At 37.3% G+C, this 18,682-nt stretch overlaps 3 protein-coding genes across 8 annotated transcripts in view; all 3 read left to right on the top strand.

Annotated features, from left to right (window-relative positions):
* LOC119546709 (fibronectin type-III domain-containing protein 3A) overlaps positions 1–18,682 on the top strand; it is a 143,411-nt gene that overhangs the window by 66,961 nt on the left and 57,768 nt on the right. For 2 of the 6 annotated variants that reach the window (XM_037853193.1, XM_037853195.1), the window contains exons 1-2: positions 4,571–4,741; positions 6,569–7,146. The exons of 3 other annotated variants lie outside the window; for them this stretch is intronic. The gene's annotated coding sequence lies outside the window, so the exon portion shown is untranslated. Of the gene's footprint in view, positions 1–4,570; positions 4,758–6,568; positions 7,147–18,682 lie in introns of those variants that run through there. One more of the 6 variants, XM_037853194.1, reaches the window with a different exon arrangement.
* Positions 8,871–10,384, top strand: LOC119546712. The gene has a single exon (XM_037853198.1). It carries the CDS (start codon positions 8,994–8,996, stop codon positions 10,350–10,352), a length of 1,359 nt encoding a protein of 452 aa, XP_037709126.1. The 5' UTR covers positions 8,871–8,993; the 3' UTR covers positions 10,353–10,384.
* LOC119546711 lies at positions 10,607–13,230 on the top strand. Its single transcript, XM_037853197.1, has one exon. The coding sequence runs from the start codon at positions 10,699–10,701 to the stop codon at positions 13,096–13,098; it is 2,400 nt and encodes a 799-aa protein (XP_037709125.1). The 5' UTR covers positions 10,607–10,698; the 3' UTR covers positions 13,099–13,230.

Raw genomic sequence — 18,682 nt, forward strand, 5'->3', positions numbered from 1 at the left:
ATATTGAATTAATTTTTTTCCCTGTGCACACCTTTACCACCCCCTTAAATCGCCACCCCCTGGCCGGCAATTCAGAACAAGTTGCAAGTCGCCGCCGCATCGCTAACAAAGCCACTCGACAACTGCAAAAATGTGGCCAGTCGAAGTGTTGATGATGGAAGGGGGGTTTTCCCTCTTTTTTTCCGAAGGGGGTTTCTGTTTTTATTGGGGGGAGGGGTCGCTGGTGGTGGTGATGCTGCTGCAGAAGAGAGAGCTGCAGATTGGCTAACTGGCAATTTGAAGACTCGGGCAAGGCGACCAGTTGCAGAACTGCTTCTGATGCTGGATGCCGAATGTCGAATGCTGCCTTCTCGCATGACAAGTGGCCCGCAACTAAATCGTTGCAACAGCAACAAGCACACTACAAAAAAATATTTTTAAAAGGTTTAAGATTGCTAAGTCCGTAAATTGGTTAGCCAACCTTTTTAAACAAAGCTAAAGTTCATTTTCAGCATCTCTAATAAAAACTTTTCTCGTGTCCGATAAGATTTATTTAATATTTTACAAAATAATTAAAGCTTTATTAAACATCATGTTAATTTTTTTAAAAAACTAAGATAGTAAAAACATATTCTTAATCCAATCAAATTATCCCCGCGTTAAGTTACAGTATTCTTAGAATTAAGTACAATTTAAAGTTTACTTTCAAAGTTTTTAAAAAAAAACAAATATTAGATAAATATATAATTTACATTTTTATTTAAAATTGTTTTACAATATTATTACAAATGTATTGCTTTATTTTTTTTAACGATACATTTTTTTAAAATCCAATTCAGATCATCTCTTCTTTAAATTACAGAATGGGTATCTTAAAATAGAATAAAATAAGCGTGAATGTAGTACATTCAATGCACATATGAGAAGATTACAGATTTTTCCCAATTGATTTTTTCTTTGATCTCACTCTTGTAAAAACAATTTTTTATCTAGAGTGTAGGCCAGCAGCAGCTGTAAAACGAGCTTTGGTAGAAAGACGCAGGCCAAGAAGACCCGGCTTCCTTTTGCTCAGTTTTTCCTGCACGGGTTTTCTTTATTTTGCCCCGGCTCTTTTGTGCATTTCAATTTATTGCCCCAGAACAACAATTCAAGAGTTTTGTGTGCAAGCTGCAGTGAACGCACCCACCCACCCAGAAATCTGCTCCCCCAAAAAACAAACTGGCCTCCTCGCCTGGAGTGAAATTGTTTTGGTTAAAAATAACATTTGATGCTAGCAATTGAAATTATGCGTATGCCCTGGTGCAAAAATATTTCGCATGCAGCGCCATCTGTTGTCGGAGTGACCTGAATTTTGGAGTGATGTGGTTCTACGGTTCTAGTTGGCTTTACAAAAAGTTTTTATGCAGTGTTCTTCTTAGCTTGTATGATGTGCATGTAAATATAGAAATAATGCAAATGTTTCAGGTTCTTCATGAAAAATCAGAGCTTACATATAGATTTATAAGGGTATTTATTTCACTTTAACTTGCATCTACTCACAAATACCACAAAATGCCAGTAAATGGCTGTTAAATTCCCTTTTACAATCTTGTCTGATTGCTTTTCATTCCATCATTTTGTCTAATCAATTCTACTGAATCTCCATTCGAATAACTAGCTGCTTAATTGCACATCTATGAACCTGGCAATGCTCACTGCATTACAACCCGAAATTAATGAGGTACACAATACAGCCAACTCAAAGGAAGTAAACAATGCAGGGCAAAGACAAAGACTCCTCCAATTTCGAGCTATTAGTTGCCAGGGAACAGGTTGCTTTGGCGCTGGACCAAAAATGCCCAAATTCCGATGGTGATTCAATCAATAGAGGCGAAACACGTGAACTTTGAACTGACCTAGCCCACAAAAAGCCAGAGAGAAAACGGTGGAAGTGCGGCGAGAAGTCGAGAAAAGGGAAACGAATCGAATCGAATTGAAAACGGTGCACGAAAAGTGCAACAAGAGGCATGCAACAAGGGAAAGGTAAACACACGAGCGAAAAGATTCAAAGTTACAATGGTGGACAAAATAATAGTAAACAAACAAATAAACAAAAGTTTTTTCTTATTAAACAAACTAAAAGCTATTACATTTTTAAAGAAAATATAGACACTCTTTCAACATAAAACCAATTCTTAAAAATATTCCAAAAATATATTTACCATTTTCTAAATTCTAAAAAATATAAAAAATGTCTAGTAGGTAAAGATACTAGTTAATTACTTATTTGTATTTGTAAGTCATATGACTTTAAAACAAAGGCACTACTTTAAGCACTACTACTATACATATCTTGACCCCATCTATATATCTCAGATACATTTGGGCCATTTTTGGCGTGGCACTCGAGAGGCTGTTGGAGGCGGGTGGAGTAATCAAAAAAAAAGGCAATACTATTTCTACATATGTATGTATATACATATTGATTTACGCAACGATATATGGAGCTTTTTGTGTGAAAGATACAATGCTGCTGAAATATTGAAATCAATTGCAGGTTTATTTTTCGGGTTTTTTAAGCGCTTTACTGCCTTCTTTCCTTCGTTTTTTTTTTTGATTAATTGGCAATGGCCAATGCAAATGCTGTTGGCCTTTTGGCTGGGGCACAGATACAGATGCAGATATACACAGCCACAGATACAGTTGCATTGTCAACGTTCCAAAACAGCCCCAGCAGCGTATGGCATACAATTTAAAAATGTATCCAAGAGATACATTACACATTACTGCCATGGCTTGCCAAGTCTTGACTTGGAAATTCCCTTCACTGCATTCTTTCCCACACCAGAGCCAGACAAAAGAGCAGAGATACATACATATATCTATGTATATATGTAGAGGTGGATTTCGGTGGGTTTGGGGGCGCTATATAGATACTTTTCGGGCCTTTGGTCTCTGCTAGTTTTGGTTAGTTGACTGCAGGGCTTACAAGACACCCCACTCCGTATCTCTATCTGGTTCTCAGACTAAGACTGAGTCGTCGCCGTAGTCATTCGCATTGTCGTAAATTTTATTAGAGTGTAGTGTAGCATCGTCATTATGATCATCCTCATCATCATCATCGTGTTCATGATGATGCGACCTAACACAATTCTTACTTAGTTTGCATTTTAGCTTATGGCTTTTGTGTTTTACTCGCTCCGAAAAAAAAGAAGCGAAAAAAATACATACAACCATAAAACGTTTCGCATTTCAAAGGCCGCACATTATTATTATTTTCAGCTATTACTTTGGGGTATTTCTCAAAAGTTTTCAATTTATTTTTGTGTGGAAAACTGATACGACTCTGACTTGGCGCTCTGAGTTATTGCCTGAACATAAATGCCTGTGCCCAAAGTGTCCAATTACTTTTCATTTTTGGTTTTCGCTTTGTCAAAGTTCAAAATGTTATCACTCAAGAAACCGAAAATCTCGTTTATGGGCTTTTGTCTTGGGTCTCCTTGGGGGTTATCAATAAGCATTTATGCTGCGGCTGAGTTTTTCAGAACGGGACCTCAGCTTTAAATTTAGATTTTTGTGGTCATCCAAAGGTTGTTTTTTGTTTGGTTCATTTTTTATATTTCCATTTTTCACAGTATGTGCAGTGAATAAATGTTCTTTATTTTTGAAGAAGTCAATATTATGAACAAACCAATATCATATGAATTTCAATCCAATTTTTTAAGTTCTGAGTATGTGTAGTATACTTATAAGTGTATTTTAAATGAGTCATATAAATTTAAATAGTTTTAAATGAGTGAGGGCTCTTAAAAAAATAGTCATTGATTCAATAATTCGATTTTCCCCGAAAATGGGATTATTCGATTGCCAGTTTCTAGTTAAAATCCCAAATTTCATTAATTTTTCACCAGAAATGCAAATTTTCGCAGTAAAATTCAGCAAATCGTGATTTTTCGAACAAAAATCAAAGAAAACAAATATATAATGAACAACTGTTGCAGAAGTTTTCAAATTTTGGGCAACATAATGCAATTAAAAATAATTGCACAGGGATAACTAGTTCAGAAAATCAATTTGAAAATGGTTGAAACTAGGAATGCAAATGCTATGCAAAACCGGGAAATCACACAAATTTTGCCAACTCAAATAATAGCTTTTGAGATATTTCTTAAGAGAGAGCGCGCTCTTTGGCTTGTAAACTCTCTTCTTTTATTTATAAAACAAAAAAAAGAAAAACAAACAAAAAATGCACTGAGAGGAATGCCGGTTTTTGGGTGAGGATGTGTGCGTGCCCGAGTCGTATCTGTGTGCTTACTACGCTGCGGTGACGGTCGTTCGTTCGCTTTTGTATCTCTCAGATAAATCGCTCTTACCCGCCTGTGTGTAGTAAATATTCCGCTCAGCTGTGCTGCGGGTCTATATGGTTTTTTTTGTTTTTCTTTTTTCCCCCCTATCGTACTTACTCGCCCAACAACAAATGACATATGCGGGGCCCCTGAGCGAAAAGTATCTTCCAGTACCGCCTTCCAGTTTTGAGATACTATTCGGGTTCCAATGAGAACGGACTTCGGGCTTCGCGCGAGTCGTGCGCCGATTCGTATCGGCGGCTGCTGGCAGTCCGATATTAACTCTCAAACTGTACGGTTTGGCAGCGCAGCTGAGAAGCGGAAAACTGAAGTGGAAAAGCGGCGAAGAGGGGATCGAGGAAGGGCAGCGCGTCGTGTGTTTTTATCCTCCTTCTGCAATAAACAATTGTTGTTTCTACAAGTTTAAACAATTAAAAGTGAGTGTGGAAAAAGGTGCTGCAAAAATAGAAAATATTTAAAAAAAAAAACGAGTTCGAACCGCATCCTACAAATTTAATTTTATTAAAACTGCTATGTAAAAAGTCAATCATTTTAAAAACCAAACCAAAAAAAAACTCAAAACAATAAACTTAATATTATTAACTGAAAATAAGACAGCTTTATAGCTATTTCGCCTGGCATCCTGTTCTTTTGTGCAAAAAAAAAGATACTTCATAATAATCAAAAAAACATAACAATCGCCATAATCATAAATAATAACAACAATTTCGTGTGACTTTTAGTTAATGTTCATAAAAAAAGAATGAAAAAGGAAAATAAACAACAAACAAAAACCAACCACTTTTTCAATTGTAATTTCCGGTGTAGCGGAATTTCACTGTGCATTGTGTGGGACTGTGTGTGCGTGTGTGTAAGCGAGTGTGGGAGAGAGAATCAAGAAGGAAAAGAAAGAAAATCAGAAAAAAACATAAACAGCCAGAACAACGTGCTCGTTGTGTGTGTGTGAATAAGAAAACTGAGCCCTATAAAATAATAAAAAGAAAACAGTCCTAAGAAAAGTGCAAAAATGGCCTTTGGTTTATTGAATTTATAGTCATCTTTTGTCTCTTTTTTGGCCCACATTGAGCTTACATAAAGATCCGCAAAAAGGAAACTAAACATATATATTCGGTCCCTCATTTTGGGGTCATCATAAAAAATGTTTAGAAATATTATTATCTAAACAACTTTGTCTAGCATTGTTTATGCTTTGTCTGTTTATTTGCAGCTACTTTTTTGCTTGGCAGTCTAAACAATTTCTAAAATAGTGTGCAAAAACTTAATGGACCATTTAAAATGCTAAAATATGTACTTAAAACTTTAGTTAGCTACCTAGTGTTTGGTAATTAATACATTGCAGTTTCTAGTCAGCTGCATTACTCAATGTTTTCTGAGAATTCTAGCTCAGCAAAAAACAAATATTTCAAGGGAATTCTCAGAAATGTTTAAACGCTCAATAGTTTTCTTTTTGATGCTTGCTCTTGATATTTTTCTGTAGAAGCAGAAAATCATTTAAATCTATATTTCTGCCCCTTTTTTAATTTATTTCTTCCATTTTCAACTTTGATTACCTGCTAAGCTTCTCAGTAACATCCAATTACCGATAGGACTGCCAATAATCCGTAACAAACTTCAACTGTAATTGGCTTATCAAAGTTTGCGTACAAGAATTATAAACCCAAACTGACCTAACCCAATCTCAAGTTGACTGCAGGCAAATATTTGCCTGTGACTGCAGAACTTTAACTATGTTATCTTGCAGATACTTTAACTAAGCTGCCCATCAATTTTGAAAAGCAAACTTTCCACCGTCCAGAAACTTCAAGGCCGCAAAACTTTGATTAAACATAAGCCAATTCGAAGGAAAATAAAGTGCAAAAAGGTCAAAGACAGACGGAGAAGGAGAGTTTTCCACTCCTTAACCTGTCAGCTAATTAACATGGAAAATTTCGCCAGAATATATCGTTTGCTCGTGGCGAACTTTTTGGATTCCTTTTGGGTGGGGGCGGCGCCATAAGTTTCCAGAATTTATAGAGTCGAAAGCTTTCTATCGATAGATAAATATGGCGAGCGAGAAACAGATACAAGTACTTGTAGATACAAAGAAGCAGCCGCAAACAAACAGCACTCCCGAAGGGGGTATAATAAACAATTGAAAATTAGTTACTTGCTGCTATCGAATTATAAACAAGCAATTGCCTCGTAACCTCAATTTGGGTCAGGAATGGAAAAACATATACCTAATGCATCATTTTATTTTTCAGTCTGTGTGTGGGCTAAAGTGCAATACCCAAATCGAACACTAAGGCATTCCAATTAAACTAACAATCAAAGTGCAATACAAATAAATCCAGCTAAAAATCGACGAGAATATTTACAGAAGCTGTGTTCATAAATAGATTTGCCCAAACAACGCAAGACAAACCAATAAAAGCAAATCGAATTAACTATTTTGTCAGCCAGACCATTAAATATATATAACAACAACTACGAATCAACCTAATAAGCATTTAAAATAACAATAACAATTTTGTGCAATTTAATTAAATAATTATAATCGTATACAAAAATTAAAAGCCTTCAAAAGGTTTTACACATTTTTGCTAAATACTTTTGCGCTAAATCAAATATAAAACTAAACACTTTATAAACTACAATTAGCTAAATTGTTATAAAATAAAATTTATAGAATTACAAAAATTAAAAAAACACAATACATTTTAAAAAGCGAAAAGGTTTTTGAAAATATTATTATATTGCTAAAAAAATATAACAACAACTTTAAATGCATATTGCTGAGACGGATTACGTTTAAAATACTAGCTGCAGATTTTTCAACATTGTAAGTATGAGTAAAAAAATAAAAAAATATTTAAAGCCTATAAATACTTGAATAAACCAAAAACGTTATATCTTTGCTGTGCCTGGGAGTTTTTTCTGCTAGAAGGATTTTAATTTAAATCGAATGAAGCTTAAACCGACTTATGCAAATTGTTGACCCATTTTATGGTTTATTAAACGGAAAATAGTTTACTGTCTTACCAGGTTTTGTTTTGAAGTGGGTCATCAAATTTTCACTTGTTTACCAAGGAGATTAAACTTTTTATTAGAAGAAAAAGAGAGTTATTTATATATACATTTTTATAGTAAAACCCCTTGTTATCTGAGTGCTTTTCACATAAGAGGCTTACTAGACAAACAAAATCCCCATCAAATAAATTTAACTCAATTGCCCAAACATTCCCCAATGGCTGAGCGTTGATTGTAGATTGTTGATGATGATGATGTCGTTATTTTTTCTGTTGTTGTTTTTGTTGAGGCTTACGTGTAAACTTTTATCTGCACTTAGATTTTTGACATACAAATTTATTGTTTATGCCCCTTGATAGCAAAAAAAAAAAGAACATGCAATTTTGTAATTATTAATTTTACGGTCTGTTTGAGTTTGACTACACCACACTATACGTGTGAATTTGAAGAGTTTGTTTCGGGCAAAACGATGGAAAGAGTTCCCTGCAAAAGTGCAGCGCCTAACTGTTGATCATTTCCGCTCGGTTTTGGCCAAAAAAAACTGTCCAACTGTGTCGGAGGTCGGTGAACTTATTTTTTTACCGGCCCAAGTTGCGTGTTTGTTTAGGCCCGAAAATCCCACCGTCGCTTTATTGCGGTTATTGACTTTCTCAACTCATTCCGCTTCTTGGTCTTCATCTCTTTTATCTGTTTTGGCCCACACGCACACACACTTGTCCATCTCAGCGTTCTGGGCCTAATTTCCTTTTCAGTTTTTTTTTTCTGGGTGTGTTCGCCACATCAATACAAAAAATTCAGAAAATACAGAAACAAAAATTAACATAATCAAATTTATTTTTTTTTTTACATCGCGAACACGTTTCGTGGCCGAAATAAGAAAAAGTGAAGACCATTATTTAATTTTCGTGTCAGTCGGCGCAATGCTCCAGCGAACGGCATTGAAGAATTGACAAGCTGAGGGTTATTTTCACCTGCCAATTGGTTTGACAGGGTGAGCTCTATAGTGGTCTATAAACAGATTATGCCACGAGTGCCAGTTGAAAAGGGCTTGTTCTACGCTTTACAGCCAGTATTTGTCTGGGTTTTATGATTGAGAAGGTCGTATTTAATGTTCAAAATCTTGGGATAGGTTTTTCATAGATATATCAATCTTAATTTACAGCCCATCATATAGTGAATTTTTATTTTAATTCAAATCAACAGATTTGATTAAGGTTGTGAGTTTTATTTTTAAACTTAACATACATACATTGGTCATGATTGGTTTACATCTTATATTTTGCCTATAGGTTGATAAAGGAAAAATGTTTACCTATTAAGGATTCAAAGTGATTTTGACTTCATACAATTTATTTTTTCTGTCCATTTCACTTGCTCTGTATTTATTGGATTGAAGAAGCTTCAAGATTTTTTTTATTAAAAAAAAAAATGATACTAATGAAATATTTTATATAAATCATAAGCCAACTACTGAAACAATGTAAAACTGAATTTACCATTTAATTTGTAAATATCGGCTAGCTTTTACTTATTTGCCAATTTTTTCAAATCCAATTTACTGATCCACAATGCCCTTGTGGTCGAGGCCTTACAATAATCTTTTGGCTCTTCTAGAAATTCTAAATTTAAGGAATCAAAATTTAAGGAATCTGCCACAAGATGAGCATGCGTAACATGAATTGCGACTTAGTTGCTCAATTTCCGAGGAGTTCCAAGATAGGTTCGATCTGCAAGAGACAACCTCCTAGAAACACATGTCTATCCCAGGAGCATTGTCTTTGGCGGCAGAGAAACCAAGTGGAAGTTCAGCAATTGGCCAAGCTGCTTGGCTGCTATCCAGAGGAAATAGATGGCTTCCTTTACAAACTCAGCCTGGAGAACTACAATCATCTCTTGAGTCCCAAGGGCTGTGGATGGAATTCCTGCAATGTGCCACTTTGTTATCCTTGTGTCTGTGATCGCTACATGGCCATTTTCGATCATCGTGGCAACTTGAGGAGCTCCATCCGTCCGAAGAGTCTTAATGGCTTACTTTCGTTAATTTTGGATTTTTTGAATGAAGATTCGCCCGGTGGCCGAAAGGATTTCCAGTTATATCCTTACAGTCGTCTAGCGAAATTACATTCGAAAACTTATTCCATGAGAGATGACCATTCAATCCTGGGTTCGGAATACAGTGATATCCAAAGTCTCAGATCTTTAAATTGGCATACCAAGATTACAAGGAGTCTAAAAAATAGCATTACACCTGTAGAAATACAGCCCTTGATGTGGAAGCTGCCAGAATTGGAATCTGAGGAGGATTTGCGTCAAGAAAAGAAAAAGAAAACCTTTGGACGACAGTCTGTGTTCCTTAACGATGAACTTGCCTTAGCTTATACCAAGCCTGATGATTATGTCGAGTACCTTATGAAAACCCTGGGTCGACATCGCATTAGGGGTAGCTACGTGGGGCCTGTGGGACAGTTAAGAACATTACGTCTTCGTCTTCTACTTCAAAAACTAGTTGAACAGAAGGGAACTAATATAACTGAAGAGGATTTGAACAAGGCCCTTAAGAAGGTGGATCTTGAGTGGAAAAAGACTGCGAGGGCGGATTATAAACGTGAGAAGAAAACAGCCGATGAGATTTCGAGGCTTTACAACGCCATTGTTCAAAGATCGTCAGGGCGTCCAATACCGCCTGTTCTGGGAAAAGTAAGAGGCAATTACCCAAAGGTTCCAAAAGCTGCGAAGCTTCCCAGAAAATACTTGGGCAATCAAGTCCCCATACTGTTTCATGAGCCCTTTGATTCACAAAAACCTTGGACCTGGCAACGCCGACATCCAAAACAAACTCGGCTAAATGCCAAATACAAGTTCTCAACAACAAGGATCAAACGATATGTACGTAGTTCCTTGAAGGATCAAATAGATGAGGCGTCAGATCGGTATTCAATTCACTCGACAATCAGTGACAAAGGTAGATCCGGGGAACGAGAGTCGATGGAACCCTTGTTTGGAGGTCCAAAAGTATAGTCAAAATTTAAGCAAAGGTTGTAAATTATATTTTGTGATGCAATAAATTCGTAATAGTGATATAGTATTTTTTTTTAATAGTATTTTTTATTTTTAACAGTAGTATCCCTTGATTTTTTGCTATCCCCAGTTGGGAAAACCTTGCTTAAATGTTTTAGCCTCTAAATAAAATGTAACCAAGGGTTAAATATTTTATTTTGATAATGTGACTTGGAGTATTTGCAGTATGCTACGGAATACATTTTATTTTCTATATAAAATGCCATTCTAAATTACTGCCTCAACCAGGTAGCTTCAAAATTGTTCAAAACACCTTTTTTCGGATCCTCAAGACGGTCAGGCCAAAATGAATTCCTGCTGCTGCAGATCGCACAGCGATCGCACGGATCCGATGTCCTGTCTTCCGCAGTTTCCTCGTCTCCAGCGTGTCCAAAGTTGTAGGCCCTTTTTGGAGGGTCGTAAGGCCGCCAGCTGTTGTATCTCGAGCGAGAGGCGATGGGGTCAGAGGAACGGGGGAATGATCAACTTGCTGGCCAATATGGTGGGCAAATCGACCAGCACCGTCTGCCAGTTCCTTCATCAGCTGACCTTGCAACTCTTCGCGAAAATCCTTTATCCCTTGATGTTGGGTTGGAATACCCTCAAGATACCATTCGTCCTGCCCGATACGTGTGAGCTTTACTACGGGATATTCGACGAATGTGGGAATTTGAGGAAGCCCATCCCCACGAGGACTTTGGTCATCCTCATCTCCATGATGCAGTACTTTTTAAACCTACCCAAGGGAGGCAGGCGATGTAACAAGTGTCCAGGATGCCGGAATAAGGAAGATGATCTCAAGAATATTCACAATCCTGGTTATTGTGGCAAGGATGCCATGATACCGTTCTCAGAACATAATGTGATCGCAGGAAAAGCTAAATCGCCGGCAAGCGAAGTGTGGGCAGGACTCAGGCGATTGGGATACGAAAGACGTGGCGATCTAGAGAGCTATCCCTCGGATGAGTCTATACCATATGGCTATGCACCTGCGCGATGTCCTTGCCAGTCTGGCTATTATAATGATCAGAGGCCCGGACGGGTGCTTACGAATCCATATGCTAATATGTCGACGGAGATGAAAACTTTGGCCTGTGAAGAGGAACTGCAAAGTCCCATGTTGGCACCAGATTGCATCCCCAGTTCTCCAGTGGCAAACCTATCACCCAAAGCAGCTCAACTGTACCACATCACTCACATCTCGGATCTATATGCTGCAGTGGTACAAAACCAACATTCAAGGAGATTACTTGGAGACGGAAAGCCACCAAAACCAAGGGTAAGACCCTGCACTGAGAACCGACGCAGATTCTCCGGTGGTTTCATGATGCCCGAACCCTATTTTAATGGAATGCCCTGGAGTTGGCTACACAGAGATCCTCAGAGAATGGTACGATTACCAAGTGGAGGTCTCCCATTGGAAATCCCTCGTTATAGAAGACAACCCTTGGATGCAATACAATACAAATATGAGAATCTAAACAGACAGGTTAGCCCTTTCAAAGAAAGCAGTCTATTGCCCATTGAGAGTTTTCCACAAAAAAGACTTCAACCCATTAGTTGGGAGAAAAATAACATGGATCTGGAAAAACTGCCCATAAAGCTTCCTTTTAAAGAAAAACGGAAATTGGAGTGGGAAGAGCTCTTATTAAGGAGAGTAAATGAGGCTAGAAAAGCCAAAGGTGCCTTTGATTATTGGAGGGAGATGATGGAGAGAAATCAATTGAGAAAGACCTTCGATCAAGGAGCAAAGGATATGTTGACCATACGCAATCCCATATTCCCTATAAGAAGGGAGAGAAGCTATTCTCCAGCGGGAAAAGAGATTTCTAGAATGATAAAGGATAGAAGTAATAACTCCCTGAGAGCAACATCGAAAAAGCAAAAGAATTCTTCAGAAAATAAAAAAGGAGCAACTCCAAAGAGAGCATATCGCAAACTAAATAACGGGGATAGAATTAAGCCAATTTACAGTGGACAAGATGATCAGCTAGTAAAGGTTCCAATAAAGCTGGCAAAACCTAGAGATACCAATAACAAATCTGTTGATTATGTTTTGGGATCGGCAAAGGTAAGAAAGAATAGTAAACATACCTATCCTGATCCCGAGGATTACAGAAGAGAAATGTCTAGAAATCGACGGTATCAAAGAAAAACTGCCGGAGAATGTCTTATGCTTATAAAGCCCGTAGAAAGTATAAAACAAAAGCATGTTAATATTCCAGCCGAAGGTCCAAACGAGAAAATCAAACTTAGAAGTACATCACCTAAAAGATTCTTTCCTCCTGGAGGTGGAGATCAGATACCAAAGCAGAATATTAAGCTCCAAGAAGAAATACCCAAACCTATGGGGCTTTTCAAAGGAAAAGATAATACCAAAATAATATTTAAACCAAGGGTAGCAAAGTCGCCGGAAAGAACTATAAGAAAAATTAGATTTCAGGCAAATGGTTTTACAGAACCACCTAGCAATAGTAAAAGAGCTAAGTTGGATTCTCCAGAGCGAATTAAAAGACACAAGTCACACGGCGCAGTTCCTAGTCCTTTAAAGATATATTATGAAAATTCCAAGATGAAAACCAATAAATTCCTGGACAAAAGCTGCAATATCCGAACTAAAATATCCCATTCAAGAGGGGAAACTACAGATGTGGGAGAACTTAGTAACAGACGGAAGAGAAGAAAGTCATTGGGTTACATGTTATAAAAGCTATGTTCATTTAATCTATACAGTGAATCAATATGAGCTACGCAGTGAATTATTGTTATTATTCAAAACTATCAATTGTAAACAATTCCGGGGCCTGACCGCCTATTAAAATTACGTTTGAAGTGTGTACTTGTTTGGCTAGAAATATTCCAACTCATCCAATTTGAGAGAAAATGGGTATAAACCTGCGCTGATTGAAAGCCGCAACATTGCAACATAGTTGCGGTGAAGTTGGCTGCGCTTTTCCGCATTTCATTTGGGCCCAGAATGCCGATAATGATAATGATGATGCGGCTGATGTTGCGGGCCTCTGCTTAAAAGCTTTTCCTTTAAACCTTTCTACTAGCCGTATTTTACCGTGTTTCCCCCGAGTTGAGTTAGCTTAAATTTTCCCTTTTCAGCCAGTTTATTTGAATATTTTCGTGTGTTTGAGGCTGGATTTTGGCTCATTTTGCCGCGTTTACTGTGCTTTGGGGGCCCATAATGTAACCCTCCTCATGAAAACTGAGCTATGTGTATGTATATGTTTGAACTGGAGACCGTAAGCCAAAAGGCAAACGTTTTGTGGCCAAAACGCAATTTTCCCGCTAAAGCCGAGCAGCGTATTGGTAACAAGTGCCTCTCACTTTGCTGGCCCCTGGGTGGGCCTATCAACTCTGGTCGGTTGAGAGGCCTGGTCTGAAGAGGAAACAGATTAGATATTCATACGGGACTCAAGTAACGGGGCACCCCAAGTTTTCTGTATAAATTTTGAATAAATTGTGGAAAATTAGCAGCTGGAAAATGGTTTACAGAGTGAGTAACTCAGTTTGGAATATGGTATGATGTAGTTTGTTGATCCTTTTTGATTTGTATGTATTAACTTTTATCTCAAAAGAATATTAATATTTATTTAGATTCAGTTATGGGCAATGAATGATAGGCAAACATCTGTCTTTTATAATTTGTAGACCTATGATTTCTTTTTGTGTTAAACTACTAAATCAAACTAGCTTGGATACCAAATTTCAGAATTCTAGCACCCTCAGAAGCCAAGTTACTTGAGGTTACACCACCCTTAGTATCTCCGACCAGCATCCTTTTACGCTGTCCACTTTTCCCGCACTCCCTTCTCCATCCCTCCCCTTGCTCGCACTGTCGCCATAGTGCTTATCAGTCTGATGTGACTGTGATGATAATAATTCAGAGTCAAATATCTCGCGACGTCTAGTGGCCAAGTCATGATTTATGGCATTCCATTCGAGACTTAAACAATACGATAATTATTTATTAGAGTGGAGACCCTTCTGCAATCCCACTAGTACTTTGTGAGCACTGCTGCTGCAAACATACAAATATGTGTATATAAATAATAAGTTTTTGTTTGGCTGCAATGACTTTGCCCAGTTACAGAATCCGAATCCCCGGTTGCCCCTCATGCGGCAATTTATAATGTTGAGTGCCAAGCAGTTAGGAGGGATCCTCCATATACATATATACGTTTGTACATTACTCTATAAATGCTCCTATATATATATTGGGAGTACGGAGAGTAGACAGACCAGAGTCGCCCTGACAAAACCAGTTGGAAATGGCCTGGCAAACGGAATTTATTGCAATGGAGTGCTGAAAACTAAATCATCATCTTCCAACCAGATCCACTATCCACTATCCAGTCCCCCAGTACGAGGGTTATCCAGATGGGTTTGGGGAGGGGTCCCAGAACAATTGATACACTCTCCACCAGCTCATTTAATATTTATGCGCATTTAGCCGGGCACTTTTTCCATGCGGAATCGCTATAGTTGTTGGGCAATAGTTTCTGTTGGCCCATGCGTAAATATGAGTAAAATAAATACATTTTTTATCTCCATTTTATTATTTTTGGCTCTGCGCTGGTAGGCATAAATTATGCACATACAAGGAGAAATATTTAACGCCTTTCAAGCGCAAGGAAAAAAGGGAAGAATATTCGAGACCCAGAATGCCGCATATATATTCGAGAAAAATCCAGCAGAAACCTCAAGCGGGCCTCTATAAAATAAAAGTAAATTGGTTGTCCGGCCTGGGTTTCCCCAACATCCGTATCCCCAGCATTTTGTTTTCCCATTTTTTCCTCTCTTTTCTTTTCCCCCTTATATATATATGAATTTTTCCTTTTGCTCGTGTCGAGTCGTTCAAGCTGTGGCATAATTTTTACGCATTTGCTTGGACCCCCAGGCAAAAGTGTTGATAGAAAGAAAAAAAAAATGCGAACTGGGGGCGATAGAGCAGGGTGGGCGTGGCGGCACACGCACATACTTCCTGCTTGAACTACTAAACAAAAAAAAATATAATATAAATAATAAAGAAAAATGGTGGAGCCGGGCGAAAAGTTAAACAATTCATGGTCGAAGCTTTATGCTTTATACGCAAAACTTTGGTCTTTGATTTCGGATGTCAAGGCATCTCCACTCTTTTCGGTCGTCTTTGTGCTCGGAAGAGCGCTTATCTCTGCCGGCTGCCAAGACGCACATCACCGAACTACAATGATTTTGGTACGCGATGCCCTTGTGGCTCAAAGGGGTCTATTGGCAATGGTGGTTCGCCTTGGCTAATAACTTATACTTAATAAAAAAAATTTGAAAACATTATCTATAATAATATATTAGGTTCAGCTTTACATGTTAATAAAAATTATAAAACAAATCATAAATCGTAGATTAAAATCATCATTATAAAAGTTCTAGTGACTAAAAACACGACTATGTTAAAGAAATCAGGAAATTGTTTTTACATTATAGTAAGGTAAAGTATTTAGGACCAAAAACCAAATCTAGTTTAACTTAAAAAGCTTGGTTATGGAAAATAAAAATTCTGAAGAATGTGATTAAAATGTATACATTTATTTTGGTTTACATATTTATAAATATTTTATAATGTTATAAATATTTTAAAGAATGCGGCTAAGGAAAATATATATATTTTATAATATATATTTTAAAGAACATGATGAAATAAGTTATATATTTTAATATATACATATTAATTAACATGATTTAAGAAAAAAAAATATAAAAAATTTAAAATTATTTGTTGCCTAATTATTAATTTTAAAATAATATATTTTTTTTATTAAAATACTCTTATAAGTAAGGGTAATTCGCTGCTCGTCCTAACCAAATTAACTGCTCTCACATTTTTGCTTGTTTTATGTTTATTTGTTTGGGGCCGCGACGTTTGCCAAAAACCAAGGCTGTCTGTCTATATATCTCTGATGTCCCGCCGCCCCTTTTTCGCCACTTTGGGCGCCCTCTTCTGCCATCAGCTTCCCTCTCTTTCTGCCCCCATTATGGCCATCTCTTTCGGCTCAGTGCAAGCTCGTTTTGTGTGAGGCCAAAATCCACTTAAATCGATAAAAACTATCAAATCTGTGCGGGGCGTGTGCCTTAGTTGTCGGTTCTATATATTTTTTTTTTCGGGGGCTCTTTTACTACGTAACCCCCCTGGGACGGCGATTCTGAAGCCGGAGCTTCGTCACTCATACGCCATGTGCGGCGTCTCCAGCGTCGTCGCCACTCATTTTTCGCCCATGTTGCGTATGTTGTCAAGTCTCTTCCGCTCACAGAAACACACTGTTTGTTTCTCTCCGTGTATGTGTGTTAGCCTTTTTTTTTCTTGGCGTCGCAACGGCCAACGAAATTGTGCTCAGCATTATTGTTGTTGTTGTTGCCGCTGGCATGTCCGTTTTGGCATGGACTTGGCCCAAACTCATTGTTTGGGGGAACCCCTTAGCCCATTTGGTTCGATTTTCCTCTCTATTTTCTTTTTTTGGGTGGTTCGGTTAGGCAGCAGCAGCATTTCCGTTCTTTTCCGCTGTTGTCAAGCAGCTAACACACACTATCGTGAGTTTATAGGCGCCGGCATTTGGGCATATGTACCCCTCGAAGAAGACCCAAACGAGATATATGTGTGCCCTGCTCAAAACTATAATGCTAAATGACAAAATATGACAAATTATAATAATACAAAATAAAGAAGCTCTGTAGGAATTTTATGACATTTGTCATGGAAATCTTTTCATTCCGCTGATTCGTCTTTTGTCTGGCCAATTTTGCGGTTGCCTCACATGGCAGTTATCACTTGAGCCTCCTCTTTTTTATATATATACAGTATATGAAACTTGCCGAAAAGCCTGCATTAATACAAAAATCACGCACTCGTAAATGCTCCTTTTATAGACATTGCGTGCCGAGATTTTACAATGTCTGTGAAAATAAAGAAATACTCGAACAAAGATTAACAATAATCGTAGCTAATCATAATATAATTATGTGTTACCACAAGTTGAGCACTTTTTTTCGGGTGAGAGATTTTCATAGAGAGATTTTGAACTCTCCAGAAACTATAGCATAATATAATTATATAAAAACATTTTAAATTTAATAAAGTTCGCCTAAACTTTTTCACGAAACAAGTTATTTTTGTATTTCCTTTGGTTTCCTGGTTTGTAAATTTCACAACCAGAAAAGGTAAAAATTTTATTTGATTTTTTTTGTTTGACATACATTTTCCAATTATTTTCTGCATTAAAAGTTTCCATCAACTTTTTACTATGTCAACTGCAGTTAAAAATAACTCAATTTTCATGATTCTAAAAAAACAATTGCAGCTCCCAAGAGTTTCAATTTACCACAATACAACAACTTATTCATATCAGCTAAAAAAGCTACTAAAAACTTACAAACAAAACAATTTTAAACCAAATTAAGACAGAAACAAAAAGTTTATATTATCATCAAAAAAAAATACATATAGACTAAGCACAAAAAACGGTGAACAAGTTTGCTGGGGAAAGTAGGAAAAACAGAGGTGGTAAAGGGTCTGTGCGGTAAATCCCCTTGACAAAAAGTATATCTCGGTTATAATTGGGGGAAAAATCCTCACGCCAAGCAAAGTTTCCAATTAGAGAGCGAGCGGAGCAACAATTTTATGATTTTTATTTTTTATATTTTATTGTCGTTGACGCTAGTCGGTAAAAAACCCAAGTTTGAAGTTTTCCCAGTTTTGGTTTTAGTTATTTTATATACCTACATATTTTGCCAGTGTTTGTGTGGCTGTTTTTTTTTTTTAATATATCGTCTATGTGTTTGGCCAAAGCAATTTGCTCACATGCACCAAACTGGTGCACACAAACAAAAACCGAACTTTATAAACTAATAAACTCAAGCGTCGAATGCAAGTGGCCGCCCCATTTTACCCGCCTTTCACTCACTGAGTTTCGATTAAATTTTTGTTTAGGTATTTTTTGCCGCACTTTTTTTTTGAACTGCACTGCTGTTTCCCCCTTAGCTCAACAATCGGAAAATTGCTGCAGAAATTTTTGTGTGCTCCATAAATATTTCTCGAACATTTTTTGGGGTCCCCCATGTTATTTTTTTTTCGTTTTTTTTTTATTGCTGCATTGCAACGATTGTCGTTAGCCATATGCAACCAGCAATTTCGGATATTTTGCCCAATCTCCTAAAATCACACAGACCCAGACGTTCATGTAGATGCACCTCAAGGCATTTGTTGTCGTTGCAGATTTTCAAGCAGATTGCATATTGATTAAGTTGTTGAT

Source organism: Drosophila subpulchrella, chromosome 2L (assembly GCF_014743375.2).
Source record: "Drosophila subpulchrella strain 33 F10 #4 breed RU33 chromosome 2L, RU_Dsub_v1.1 Primary Assembly, whole genome shotgun sequence".
Taxonomy (NCBI): Eukaryota; Metazoa; Arthropoda; class Insecta; order Diptera; family Drosophilidae; genus Drosophila; species Drosophila subpulchrella.

Excerpts from the sequence above, each read along its gene's own strand:
- LOC119546712 (XM_037853198.1), top strand. The coding sequence starts at position 8,994 with ATGAGCATGCGTAACATGAATTGCGACTTAGTTGCTCAATTTCCGAGG.
- LOC119546711 (XM_037853197.1), top strand. The coding sequence starts at position 10,699 with ATGAATTCCTGCTGCTGCAGATCGCACAGCGATCGCACGGATCCGATG.